The following is a 15,000-nucleotide window of genomic DNA, read 5'->3' as shown; positions in this document are numbered from 1 at the left end:
TTATGTCTGGTTTAAACTTTAATACAAAAGTGAAGCATAAACAACTTTCTTGCATTATAGTTCATTATGTCATAGTGATACAAAGGACTACACAGTCTTTGGCAGTAAATGGGACTACAGCTATTTGGTGCACCCTAGCACAAAGAAAGGTGGCAGCAATACACCCTTTAAGTGTCTGTATGGGGATGGCAGCAACATCCCCGTGCTGCAGCTAATGAGGGTGGCAGCGACACACCCTGAGTAATAAAGGGGGTGGCAGTAACACACCCAGCAATGCAACAAATGAGGGTGGCAGCAACACACCCTGCGACATGTGGCTGGAAGTGACAAGTACTAATGTGAGCCTGCAAAATGTGGTGGAAACCACAGCTGAGATGGTGATGGTGGGTAAGGGGCCCCACCCAACTTGCTACGTGCAATGCAAAGTGCCAGGTGTGCACCCATACCTGTAGTCCATCTTTATTGAAAAACAGGGCAGGGAAGGGTGGGAGAAACTACACAATAACTTGTATAAAGAAAGCCTACAAGACACGGTAGCATGTGCGTAAAGTGGCAACAATTGAGTATTGATCAACGTGGTCAATCTGATAAGAGCATAGCATGATATAAATTACAAACTGGCAACAATGCTGGTGTGTATTCTAATATATCAACAAAGATATGTCCATCGAGGTATGCAGATTAGAGTCTTTATCATGGTCATTGCAATGCACATTAGATGAGAACCTTAATGGTTTCTTGTTCTTGTTGATAAGCAGATGTAAAAGTGCTCTAAGTAGTTAACTCTATTTTACAAGTAAAATGTCCATTAAATTAAACAGACATAACAAGAATTAATGAATACATGAGTTAAATTAAATAAAAATGACAACATTAAATTTTTGCTACATTTGGCTTGCCAAATCACCGCTTTTGTTTGCTTAGCATGAAAACCAATGTGTTACTGTACTGTGACTTGGACACTTTCACCAGATCTTGTACCAGTGTTCCAAGTTAAGGTTTTCTTTGAGTGTCAAGAAAATTTTGCTTGACTGTTTTGCTTTGTTGGGATTTAAACTGTACCAATACAATGTTATGAGATGCAGTGCAATAACCTTACAGCATGGTCTGCCTTTAATTGATTCTTATTGATCTTTTGTGTTACATGTAACAGTGTGGGCAGCACTTTAAACTATCAGAAAGCTAAGAAGAAGTTTCTTTGGCTTTTGATTGAAGGGCTACCATGAAAATTTTGCATATCCTTGGCAATGAATTTTTTCTTTAATATTAATTTTGTATTGTAAGTTTCATCTTTGGTTTAATTAAAACAGATTTGGATAAGAGAAGGCTGATATACCTGGCTTACTGCCTACAGGAGGAAGTAAACCTTGTTATGAAAAACACAACCAAGTAAGAACAAGCTCTTCTTTGCTGTCATGTGAACTCAGACATGATAATCATATTTTCTGTCAGAATTGTAACAGTAGTTCTTTATTCGTTCCTCTTCATTCTTCATCATTTTCAATGCTGAGCGTTGGAATGAATGTGTAATTTTAAAACCTATGTGTACTAAATTTGATCCTGCAGGTAAGTGTAGTCCTGAGCAGGACTGCTATAGGTGACTTGTGTCATTTGTTTTGTTAACCTGAGCAGAAGTCTTCCTCTGAGTCAAAGTGTCAGTTGACCCTATAACTACTCTGGTCTGAGTGCTGATTGGTCAGCGGAAACATGATGTCATTGGTTGTATGTGATTTGCCGTGAAGAGTGTGTACAGTAACCAGTGCATTTTAATCAATGATGAAATGATATATGAAATGAATCATTATTTCATGACCCCCCACTTCCAAGTAAAATTTCTAGCGTCTCACTCCCAGGGGTCAAGGGGTAAATAAGAACTTCTTATTAACCCATTGACTCCCAGGGGTTCCCCATTGATGAGTAAAATCATCTGGCGTTAGACAGAGTAAAATACTAAGTCTGGCCAGTTTAGACGTCAAAGGGTTAATGGGGACATTCAGTGAGTGATTAGTTTAATTTCATAGCTACTGTTGGCTTTATTATCTACTTTTTTACATTCTTCATCTTCCACTGAATTCCCTTCAGTGTGACCGGTGCCAAGTTGTGATGGGGCTGTACATCTAGGGGCTTGTGGCTGGGTTGTGTTCACTGCCAGCCATGTGGATGGTTGAAATAATTATATTCAAGAAAGAGAATCAGACGTGTTCATTGAACACACCACATTTTATTTGTCCTACATTAACTTATGTGGTCCGATATAAATTAGCATGACATCCTAGTTATGTAACCACAAGATGGATAGACTTCAGTGGTCAAGTGGGGAGGGGCTGGGGCTAAAGAGCTGTTGAAGGCCAGAACAAAATTCTGCTTTTTTTGTCTCAGAGGAAAAGTAACACCATCACAATTGATATTGAACTTGATCAACTACAGAAGTGAAAACAAGCAAAGGTGTAACATGCTCTTACTAATGTTAGTGGTAAGTTTAAGTTTCAAGCTCATTTTTGTAACCAGTGTGCTGCATCACTGTGGTGTTCAGGTACAGTGTACATGTAGTCCTTTTGTAAGACGTACAATGCTTCGTATGATGTTTCGGAGCCAGTCCTGCTTTCTAGCAACTGTTCGTAAGGCCATGTTCTTGTAACGTATGTCCTTTAAACTTTAATCAACTCTTATACATACTTTGAATCCTTAACAGGCATCTCTGGAGTTTTCCATTCCATCAGTGCTTGTTCAGCAAACTCTAGATGTTGCAAGACTGCGAAAGATAAGGTATTGAGATTATTACTGTTTATCTAGTGCATCTCTCCTGCTAATTGTCTTTGGCGAAGTTTATAAATAAATAAATAAATAAATAAATAGACATGATTATTTCATTCTTCCTCTTTTGGAAACTAAATTGCCCTGTCCATTCAAGGAAAATGACATTCCCAAATGTCATTGCAAGATACTCTGGGAAGTTAAAGTGTGGATTTGCAATTTTCATATTGGGTTTGGAATGACGTTTTCCAAGGCATCCAAACTGGAAGAGTGGATTAACTAATGGTGGTGGTGGTGATAATCCAGTCCAGTGAGACCTCACTCTGTAGACTACAATCCCAGGGCTTTTCATTTTAAAGACACCGGCAAGTTGGCTAACTGTAAACATGACTTTGCCATGACTTGGCCACGACTTTGTTTGCATGTTGACTACAGAATTTCATTTATTAAAGATTACAAAGAGCAGTACCTGGTCACAAAACCAGCCTGACTGGCATAAAGGAAAGCCTTCAGTTTACTCAGAGTCCTCTCTAGGTGACCTATGCACTTGGATTCCTTTTTCAAAGTCATAAGTTATCATTGCTTGATTTTTTCAGTGAAATCTTACATACTTGCCAATAAAAAATAAACCAATTATTGCTCCAGATGAGCTTTTTTATTCATACATTAAATGCACTCCTGCAAACCTCATTTATTAACACAAGCCGTAATTGAGTTTCAAATGGGTAAATTGCAGAAATATAGATACAATGGACTTGTTCATGCTATCACGGGAAGTCAGATGCCGAGTGCTGTCTTTGCTTTTGAGTGCAGTAAAGATAGAACGTGATCAGCAAATTGTGAGTGACATTATTAAAGGTTCCAGCATGTTGGAGTTTTTGCATGTGTTGTGTCATGTAGAATGATGTGAAGCCAATGTTTATTAATTTTTTCCCCTACATGCATGTCCATGGGAAATTTGCATGCTACAGGTTATAGCTGAACATTAATTTAGCCAACATTGTCTGTTCTTTTGGCCCCATAAATAAATAAAATTCAACTTAGCTACACAAAGTGTTGATTAACCATGTTACAATGAAAATGAAAGCTTCAGTCTTGGGACAGATGCTTCTCATTTGTCTACCGCTCCACATGAGATGTCCTGAGAGAGAGATACCAGTAGAACTCAATGTTGTTTCATTAGACTGACTTTGTGAGGGGTTTTATTTAGGGAGAGGCACCTGTCAAATTGTCCTGTTTTGATCATTTTTTTTATTATCCTATTTGATTGTGTTCTGGCTTGATTGGAATGCTGCAAACTCCAGATTTTCAAAATTAAGCCCCACCCTGAATTTTATCGGAAACGTTTCTGTGCTGGACACTTCTTTCAAGGCAAGACATGGTGCAAGGGCATAAGTTGGAGGGAGATAAACAAAGTAAATTTTTCCCAAAGCTTGTCAATGGCATCTCTTTTCGTCATAGCTAATGTATACCCGGCAGAATTAAGTATTTGTGATAGTTAGTGTATGTTTATTGTTTTTTTGTAAGGGTGGTGGCTTGTACAACAGATTGTATTTATGTCTGTATGACCTTGTCGCTGATCTTGTTAGACTGGCTAATGGAGACAGCATATCAAAGTAAGGAATCTAACCTAACTAACCTGTATTTTGTAATTCTGGTTTAGAAATACAGTGTATGCCAAAAAATAGGTTGAAGAATAGTTTTCATGATGCATTCTTGACCCAAAGACTTTATCATACTGAGTTCCTGAGCTATTTAGTGACTATTCTGCAACCCAGGACAGACCTGGTACAGCACAATATCCCTTGCCTGACCACGCAGTTTGGATGATGTTTTTGGCATTATCCCATATACACTAGTTAGACTTCAAAGCCTCTATAGACAAGCTCTTAAACTCCTTTGATCTGTGTCTTAACTCTTGTATCTATATATATCCCCCTTTAAGCTTTTTTGTTACTTTTGTCTTGTAAATATTTCAACAGTATTGTGTACCTAACATTGGTCCTGCTGGGACTTTCCTTATGTCTTGATGGGCTTGCACTCACTTTTCAGATTGCATGCAGAAGAAAACAGACTTGCATTTTGCACGCAACACAATAGTTGCTGAAATTTCCAGGACTGGTATAACTAGCCATCCATATGATCATTCTTCTTATTGTCACTGAGGATAATTTTTAATTCACAATTAGGTATCAGGCTACAAGAAAAAAGCTGGATGTTAGGTGTGTTGGTAATTAATTAAATTATACTTTACTACATTTGTGTACTTTTGAAGAAAGTGCCCCTTGCATCATCTACACTACCAAGGCATTTACTGGTAATTTGATTGGGACACCATTACTATAGAGCCTATAAATACTTAATTATTTATTGTCTTGTTTTTGACCTTCAAGAGTGCTTAGTAAACTGGTTTTATTTAAGTACATGCAGTGGTGAATTATGCATTGTTTGAGTACAGTACCCAGATATGCAGACAATGGTTTTGTTCTAAAGGAATTTTGGGAGAACAGTGTTAACCCTTTCACCTTTATGGGGTTCCCCATTGACGAGTAAAATCTATAAGCATCACTCTTGGGAGTGAAAGGGTAAATGGGGACATAGTTTTTGAGTGAATCTAGCTGTTGTTAACCCTTTCACTCCTGTGGGGTACCCCATTGACGAGTAAAATCGTCTGGCGTTAGACAGAGTAAAATCTATATGTGTCACTCTTGGGAGTGAAAGGGTTAAGATACCATTATGATAATATTTATTTATTTAGCTTCGCCTAACTGGAATACAATATAAATATATAGGTAAAAATAGAAAAAATAATACAAGGAGAAAAAAAAAAAAATTATTAGGCGGGGAGACCACTACAGCATAGCCAATTACAGTGGATCCCTAGTTATTATAATTATCCCTTTTCTTTAGGAAAGCTGCTTACAGGTGTTTGTTAGCATCAGAAGTGCTTCAGCTACTTTGTATTGTCCCTGTCTTCTTTGAAATCATTGGAAAAGACCCTGGTAAGTCAGTTGTTTTGAAAAACATTTTGTTTTCAACAGCTGCAATGCACTTAATAGAATCAAAGCTGTTGATCCTCTGAAACTGCTCTTATTACATGTATCTCTAAAGGTTTATTTGCATGGTTTTTTATCTAATTTTGCCCCTGATAGCCAGAAATTCAGATGCTTCTTCCACTCTAAAGTTGCTTAATTAAGGTTGACTCAGTTCTGTTGCAATTTTATTAATTTTATTTATTTACATGACATTGTATAGATTCCATTAAGCAATTAACTACAAACATTAGCAACACAACACAATAAAGCTCAACTGCTAACAAGGTGTCTACTCGAAATAGAAACAGAAGAAGTATTACCGATAATAACATACAAAAAAGTGGAGGGCACAAAAATACAAAACTAGTGTCTTTGTTCACAACAGTTGGGACAGCTACATGTACGTGATCTGCAACGAGGGCAGACTTTTTTCCTGGTTTAAAATCTTTCGCCATGGAATTTTGAACAGTCATTGCTGTGCAACTTTTAGTCATTATAGTGTATTAGACTGGAAATCATTCTTGACCAGAAACTGTTTTATTGGGTATCCCATGATAGACTCTGTTGGTTGCGTGTGTGGAGTACCATGGTGCTCAATTGAGTTTAGTAGTTATGTTCTGTGGAAATACCCTGTAACATGGAGGCTAGTGTTTATTGAGAGACAATATTTCATAGCGGTAACTCTTCAATCAATTGATCAAGGTGATCTTCTGATCAAAGTTGGTTTTACAGCTGTACAAACAACGTGCGAGTCACAGAGCTCCAATATACCGATGACAACTTTACCATGGCCCATAAACTTGAAGACCTTCAGAACTCAGCGGACAACTTCGCTTATGCCTACACATGCTACGGACTCACCATCAGTGTAGCAAAGACCAAGGTCCTTCTGCAACCTCATCTTGAGCATCAACCACTTCCTGAGGCCAAAGTTGGCATCAATGGATCAGATCTGGAGAATGTTAATGAATTCTCATTCCTTGGCAGTGTATTAACCTCAAAAAAGACATCAACAATCGGATCAAGGCCACCCATGCTTCATATGGAAATCTCTTTGATAGAGTCGTCAGTAATTCTGGGTTGAACCTAAAAACCAAACTCATGGTCTACAGCACTGTGGTCATTTCTTCCCTATTGTGTGCAAAGCGTGGGTCTCCTACCAAAGAGACATCTGAAAACCTGAATGATTCCACCTATCCAAACTTCGTCAAATTCTGCAAATCAAGTGCCAAGACCAAATGTATTACTAACAATGATAGTCCTCAAGCTCATTCAAACAGATACAGAAAGCCTAGAAGCCATGATTACCAGACATAAACTAAGAGCGGCTGGACATCCTGCCCAAAATCTAGACTCCCACCTTCCCAAACAAATCCTCTTCTCTGAACTTGCATCTTGCAAAAGACCACAAGGTGCCCCAAAAGATGCTGCAAAGACCAGCCCAAGGCTACACCTTGAAGAGGACCGAAATCAGCCTGGCCGGTTGAGAGATGGAAGCTGCAGAAACAATTCCTTGGAAAAGGACTCTTTATGAAAAAACATCAGTTTTTGAGAACAACAGAAGGCAGCATGAAGAGAGTTAAGAGGGAAACAAGAACTCTTAACCCTGTGAACCTCCTACATGTGTACCATGTCATGCTGTGGTTGCAGCCAACTTTTCTGTGTGAACATTGGACTAATATCACATCAAAGAAAGTGTCGATGAGCAAACAATACTTGGCTGTGACATGGCTTCGTAACAGGTGTTACAGGACCTGGTTAAACTGAGAACCCTGTTTAGTGTTGAAATTAGTAACAAACCTTTCATGGTAGAATCTGAGGAGCTGTTTTCTGAGAAATGTGTGGATTTGGTGTAAATCAAGAGAGAGGTGTCCAAGAAAAAACAGGTGTAGATGCACTTGGGTCTTTCTTGTAGATTGAGGTCACTCCTGGTGCAGCTGGAAACAAAGTTATTGTACTCATTGATATGGATACCATAGACTCTTAATTTTGTGGTATACCTATTTGTTTCGGTTGCCATGAAATCCTACAGATCATCTCCTATGAAAACCGCTTAGCTCGGCCAAGTCAGTCAATTAAGGTAAACTCCAGCAAGCTACAACTTGGCTAGGATATAGGGTAATAATAACAATAATAATAATAATTATAATTATAATTATAATTATTATTATTATTATTATTATTTTTTTTTTTTAGTTTTTTTAAATTATAATTTATTGACCATAAACTCTTCAATACAAGAATAAGTGATTGCATTTGGTGTAACTTAAATTAAATTTTCATAATTAAAAATACTTTTTACATGCTGTCTTTTTGCTTAATCTTATTTTAAAATCTTCAGCCAAAAAAAAATATATTAACTCTTATTAACTGACAAATAAAGGAAAAAAATTATTGTTATTGTTGTTAAAGTAACCAGCACTATTCTCTTTAACCCATTCACTCCTTGGGTGCCCCAGGACGCCCACAGTTGACAAGTAAAATTGTCTGGCGTTAAATGAGGCTAAATATCATTTAGGCAAAGTAAAAACCAAGCCAATGCAGCAGTTTTTTCTGTGATATTTGTGGGGACTCCAGGGAGGTTTGCAGGTGCATTGCTATGTGCTTTGGCTTGAGTCACCTTGTGGCTTACTCGCCTGCTTTTCCCTTTCTCCCTCCAATGTTTAGGATTAAGTATGCATTCCACACACTGGTTTCAGTCATGTGTTGATGTGTGCCATGGGAGGTGGACTGTGGCACAGTTGCCATGGGGACCTCCTTGCTGCTGAGGAGAGTACCCCACCTCTCTTGCAACCTTAACGGCACCTATTGGCGTGGTGTTTTAATTAAACAGAGTAAAATCTGTGGTCTCATTCCCAGGAGTCAATGGGTTAATATTAGCCACACTGTCATCCTCGTTCTCATCACAAGCTTATAGAAACTCCTGTAAACAGTTATTCTGGTATACAAAACTAAAGTAAATATGTGCAGCTTTAGTGCTGTGAGGCTGTAACAACTTTACTTCTCACAACTTAAAACAGAAAGATCTCTTTTATTTGTTTCAGGTGTCTTGGACCTGATCATAACAGCCACTAGAGATTGTGGAATTGGTGAAAAGATGAAAGCCTTAAGCTGGAAAGCTCAGTCTGAGGGGGTAAACATCTGTCATCTCTAAAAAAAATCTTTAACCCTTTCACTGTCAAGATCTGAATGTCAATTCTCCTTACTGACTGCCATACAATGCTTTTGATGTCAGTCATAGGAATTTAGTGTTACCGGTATATCTAGAAAAAAATCCCGGGTGATAAATTTCATTATTCTAATGTCACCAGTCTGCTTGACAGCGTAATTAATGTGTGAGGGAAAAATTTACGTCAATCACTCTTGGGCTAAGGGGGAAACACAAGGCAAGCATTCACTTGCACTGTTTGAAGTCTTGGTTATTCAGTCACAAAATGAAAAATAACTTGGTGATGCTTGGGAACAAACCATTTCGCATCAGTTAAATTTACAGTGATGATCATTATGTTTGGAAAACAGTGGACTTGTTGCTGTAAACATGTCTTTGATATCCACTTACAAATCACTTGTTTTTGTGCCAACAACATTGCTCCTGAGGAGCATGTCTTATCAAAGTTTCTTATTCAGTTAATGTATTCTTATTCAGGTAATGTATTATTCAGGTAATGTATCCAACATTGGATCCAACATTATGACACCACTGATCAGAGTCAATTTAAAGTGATGAATTTCAGAAATCATTAGGAGACCTACTGGTACTGAAACTGCTCTGTTTCTCTGTGGAACACTTTCTCTAAAATATATCTGGAGTGGTGTCTTAAAATGTTTTCATTAAAAAAGTTCATTTCATTGTTATTATGGACAGTTTAATCAAACAATGAGGAGATCAAGGTACAATTTGTCCATAAAAAGATGAAAAAGAACAGAAGTATAGGATTGTACATGGGAAAGCAAATTTATGTTTTTAATATTAATTTTCTACACGATAGTCTTTGTTTGAGCTTCCTTTTGGTGAGGTGTAACCAACAGGCCAGGGAAGTGCTCAAACATGGCTCTTACTGGAAGACTCTGTGTTGACATATATTAATGTACTTAGGCAGAGTTTTAATTCATTACCTTCTAAACAGCTGATTTTTTTTCACCTTTAAAAGGGAGGGAAGAGTGAGGCAGCCGCAGATATTGCTGATTATCTTCTTACCTGCATTTATGATACCATCCCTGCAGTTTCAGGTGATATTCTGTCATTAGTCAAGTTTTCTTTTCCTTGTCGTAAAATGAGTGCACAATTAATGCAAAGAGATTAGTCTATAAAAGTGCACACAACCTCATTTTTTGATTGGTAAGATAGGTGATCTCTTTCTTCACCTATACCAAACCAATTTTGCCTCTTCTTTTGATGATACCTCTTAAAGGTTAGCAATTTTACCAGTCATCATTACATTTTGATTCCTAAACAAGCAGGCGTGAGGCATTTATCTGTTTAATTGCCCACTGTAAAGAAATATTACAAAACTGTTGTTTCAATGAAGCGTTTGCCCTTCATCAGAGCACAAACCCATTCCTTGCTTGTTCCTACATGTAGTTTGCTTCACTATCTGTATCTTGAGAAGAAAATCAATATGGTATTAGGGATTACTATTAAGGTCTTGTCACTTAAACAGTGTCATGAAGGTTGGCCTATAATTTAGGGCGAAGGAACAAGAAAGATCAAACACTCAGGAAAGAGGAACTGGAACACGAGAATGCTCAAATGCATCAACCGAGCTATGTTATAACCGTAAGTTGACAATTAGATCTTTTTCTTCCGTTTAGGATAAGATTTTCCTTCAGTCATGTGGTAAATGTGATGACAATGATCTAGATCTTGGCATCTTTGTTTGCTGCTTTGATGGTTACCAAGCTTCAAAACCAGTTCCCTCTATTAATAAACTATGCACAAAGGATAAGAGATAGATAGAGCACCAGTTGATTGATCTTACCAGAGAAGAGAAGCCTATAGAGTACAAAAGGAGCACTTTCACATCCATCATTAAAGAACGTAGCTAATTAATTGTCTGCAAAAATTTGGTTTTATCAAGGGAGTTGATAATATAAATTGACCACTGTACAGAGATTCTAAAAGCTGACGTTTCAAGCATTAGTCCTTCTTCAGAGCGAATCGAGGAATTATGGGTTGTGTGTAGTTTTTATAGTGGAGTAGGAGCTATGCTATTGGTGGTAACATGGCAATGTAAAAAATAGGAATACATTAATTAAATGAAAAGCGTTGGTTAATACCATGGTGATTAAGGGTGCTGATTTGGAAGATGAATTTTTGTTCTTGGATTCGCTCTGACGAAAGGCTAACGCTCGAAACGTCAGCTTTTAAAATCTCTGTATGCTTGTCAATTTAAGTAATTGTCTGGTTTGCCTTGGAACCTACATAACCTCCCATTCTGAAGCCTGGTTCGGTTAATAAAAGAAGGCACCAATCTGTTGAACAGAAGCTTGTGAGTCTGATTCATCGGATTGATCAACATTCAGGGTCTTAAAATAACAGTTACTTTATTATTTTATTTACTGAGAAGAAAGTGCTGCCCTCAGCAAGTACAAAGTATTTGACTTTGCAGTCCTTTCAGACAAGGAGGATAAACCATGGGCCTCATCTCATTTCCCTCATTATTTGTAAACAGCCATGTTTGACACTACACAACCCACACACTGAAAAGAGTTAATAATTAATTTAATAAGAGGCATGTGATTCTCGCATTTGTGGTGTGGCTTTGCTTTGATCAAGCCCATCTAATAACTCAGATCCTGGGCGCCAAATGTTAGAAAATAATATTGTTATAAATGGATGTGCATAGACATCATATGTAATAAATAAAAACAATACAAGTTGTGACGCATTGCCTAATCTGTGGGTTTTTTTAACCCATTGACTCCCAGGGGTTCTCCATTGACAAGTAAAATCGTCTGGCATTAGACAGAGTAAAATACGAAGTCTGGCCGGTTTGGACGTCAAAGAGTTAATGGGGACATAGTTTTTCAGTGAGTGATTAAATTATCGATTGTCTTCTTTTATTAATGCAGTCTAAGTGGCTTGTGAAGACATCTAAGAAAGAAAGACCACAGTCCTGTGTAGGATCAGTCTGGTCAAAGCTTCAGAGGTTTGTCACACCAATATGAAAACTCAGACATATTAGTCATTTCAATTGTATTTAGCATTAGAGCAGTAATTGGGAACACTGAAAAGAAATCGAGTCAAGTCTTATCAAATCATAGGTTGATTTTTGTGGAGAAGGGAATAGCAGAGAAGAGAACCAATAATTTCAACCCACTTGTGAAGCAAAGTATGGGTATTGAACTTTGGCCACATTTGTGGGAGTATTCTCACCATTGTGCCATCCCTTCCCCTCTAATGCAGCAGTGTAGTCTCATTTGCAAATTTGTGCATTATGGTGCATATTTTTTCACATTGCTAATAAGTCTAACTCTTTCAGTATTTCAAAAATTAGAATCATTAGATTAGAAAACACGAAAGAATTTGGTCCTTACACGCTGTATAACCGGAGTTTGTAGGTATCAAAAAATAGAGTTATCTTCCTTTGTTATTTTAAGTAGTATGAAAAGAAAGAACATTTACTTGGTTCAACTAAACATTGTTTACATAATTATCTATGTGAAATATTATTGTTGTCATCTTGGGGTTAAATACAGTTAAAGTGAAGAATAATAATTAAGTATTTCTTTGAACTATTTCTGATCAATCAATAAATAGGACTGGCACGAGTACAGGCAACCCAAACTCATATTCAACTGCTCAGTCATCATAGCAATAATATTTGTAGGGTTTATGTGGGAAACATGAAATGCTGAAAAAAATCGGCTTATCCTGGTTTACAGCCAGGAAAATAAATGAAATCAACTTTCCTTTAATTCACCTTGTGTTGATTTGAGGCTCTCTGGGCTAGTTTTGAAATTTCTCGGTTACTTCATTAAAAGAAGACAATTAAGGCTTGAAACTCGGAATCTCTGAAGCCAGTGATCACTCTGCAATCAAGGACGGTGTAATCCCAAAAATCGGCTTGATTCGGCCTTTTGTCCACTCCCACATGAAGATCAATAACAAATGATAATTAGAGAACAAGCCAGTTTTCACGAAGAACTTGCCACTTTCTCCATCGTAAAAGGCATTTTGGATTCTTTCCTGGCATGACCGTTGACCTCGTGACAGTTTCACTTCTCTCTATGGGTAGGGATCCAATATCAAACTTTGCCAATCTCTTGTCCCCACGGGGCTTTTGGCATAGCCAATCGGGGTTGCTAAAAACATGAACATGCAAATATTCGTTGATTACAATTACTACTCAGAGTTTTCCCACATAGTGCATTTGGTTTGTGTTCCAAAGTGTTTATAACGGAAGTAAACAAAGTCAAATGATCTTATTATGACCCTTGTATTAACCTGTTTTTTAAGGTGTGGCTCAGCTAGAAGTACCAAACTCAGGACATCCAGAGCAGCTTCTGCTGTGGGTGAAAGAACACGGAATTCTGTAGGAGGAGGGCGTAGAAAACCTGAGCCAGTTAGAAGAAAGCCTGGTAAGAGGACTACCGTGATACCAGAAACACAGATAAGCCACACCTTTTTCCCAAAAATCCTGGCTAGAAATCAGGGTGCAGCTTATCTGTGGGAACATTTGAAAAAGGCTGCTTCTGATGTTCATTATGTTAAAGTGCTAAAATTGTGGGGAAGACTTTGAAGTATTTTCGGTTTCAATATTAATAGTGAGTTAACATTTGACAAACAGTGAACTTATAAAGATTCGACTTCTGGATTTCTTGTGATTTCTCTCAACAAACTTTTTTCCAAAATTTGACCTGCCAAATTCAGGGTGTGGCTTATCTGCAGTGACCAAACATGGGGCTTTTGCTTCTTGTACAAAAAACAGATGACTGTAAATAAAAGGAGGAAAAGACAAAGGAACAATATCTAACTAAAAATACAACTAAAAAAATGGTCACTCTGTTGTGTCTGGTACCTGAAGCAGAAGCTAAAGAGTACCAGTGTGTATTGCAGGTATACCCTGAAGTCCAAGATAACTTTTTGGGCTCAAAGGTGGATACTTTTTTAAAATGAAGCTACTTGTAGAATCAAAAATTGGGTTTTAGGGTAAGAGAGAGTAAAATTTACAAACAATTTCAATATGATTTATAACACTTACAGTTGTTCCAGTGAGCGAAAATCAAATGTACAATATACATATGAAGCAATAACTTTGTAGGTTAGTAATTATTGGACGTTGCATGTACAAGATGGTTGTGAAACTAATTTTCAAAAACTGTTTTCAGAATTCAGTGTCAGCATTCGGTATATATATTTTTTAATTTCAATGCATTTTAAGGAAGAAAATCAAACGAAAAGAAGTTGTGTGCATGAGGAAAAATGTTTCTGATTTACAGCCATTTTCTAGTTGTCCCTTTTTTTTGAGTTAATGAATAAAGGATTGAAATATGTTATGTTTGTTATCTTTGTTAGCACTGGGTGATAAAGTGGAAGTTGGACATCAGGTATTTTAAATCTAAGACTATGGCCATCATGTCCATCAAGTAACAAGTTTTATCATTCAATGTATTTGTTCCTTCTTTTTTGTTGGCCAAGAGCCCACCATGTGACGTGCAAGTAAGTGTTATTCTGCTCATGCATAATTGAAACCACGCTCTTGTGTGAAAATGGCAAATTGTTGGGAATTCTGAAAACAAACTCAGTCATCGAATGATAAAACAATTATTGTTGAATTCGGTTATTGCAAAATATCGTGATTTGTCAGTGTCTCACAGATCAGTTATTTACCTCAGCTTCGGCTTTGGCAAATAATAATCTGTTCGTGTTGATCAGTCACCTCCATTCGCGCATACATGAATTTCAAAGGCACAATTATTTCATCTGGAAGAATTTAGTTCCTCAGGCAGTTTAAAACACTTTATGATAAATACAACTTCCATTATCAACATTTTGATTAAGTGCTTCCTTGTTGATAAAAGTACTGTCTGGAGTTAAGGATACTGTCAATAAGAACTTGACTTTTTGTGGTTAAGGCACAAAGTGGCACTTATATCCAGAAATGACCCTAATTAGATGCATGCCTAATTTTGACATCCAGCATCAAGTGTCCCTTCTACCTATTGCTACCTATAGACCTCAGTCATAAAAAGGCGGTAACATTTAGAA

The 15,000-nt window shown here is 37.3% G+C and overlaps 1 protein-coding gene across 2 annotated transcripts in view; it reads left to right on the top strand.

The window, feature by feature from the left end:
• The window catches only part of LOC137973694 (uncharacterized), a 41,161-nt gene that overhangs the window by 15,055 nt on the left and 11,106 nt on the right, over positions 1-15,000 (top strand). For both annotated transcript variants that reach the window (XM_068820567.1, XM_068820569.1), the window contains 13 exons: positions 1,311-1,389; positions 2,380-2,473; positions 2,693-2,766; positions 3,491-3,593; positions 4,282-4,370; positions 4,944-4,976; positions 5,665-5,756; positions 8,834-8,922; positions 9,941-10,019; positions 10,478-10,566; positions 11,862-11,938; positions 13,249-13,370; positions 14,308-14,339. In XM_068820567.1, the coding sequence (XP_068676668.1) occupies positions 1,311-1,389; positions 2,380-2,473; positions 2,693-2,766; positions 3,491-3,593; positions 4,282-4,370; positions 4,944-4,976; positions 5,665-5,756; positions 8,834-8,922; positions 9,941-10,019; positions 10,478-10,566; positions 11,862-11,938; positions 13,249-13,370; positions 14,308-14,339 (1,052 nt within the window). The remainder of the gene's footprint in view (positions 1-1,310; positions 1,390-2,379; positions 2,474-2,692; positions 2,767-3,490; positions 3,594-4,281; positions 4,371-4,943; positions 4,977-5,664; positions 5,757-8,833; positions 8,923-9,940; positions 10,020-10,477; positions 10,567-11,861; positions 11,939-13,248; positions 13,371-14,307; positions 14,340-15,000) is intronic.

The sequence above is a fragment of the Montipora foliosa genome, chromosome 10, assembly GCF_036669935.1.
Source record: "Montipora foliosa isolate CH-2021 chromosome 10, ASM3666993v2, whole genome shotgun sequence".
Taxonomy (NCBI): Eukaryota; Metazoa; Cnidaria; class Anthozoa; order Scleractinia; family Acroporidae; genus Montipora; species Montipora foliosa.
This window is presented reverse-complemented; position numbering and strand designations above follow the sequence as displayed.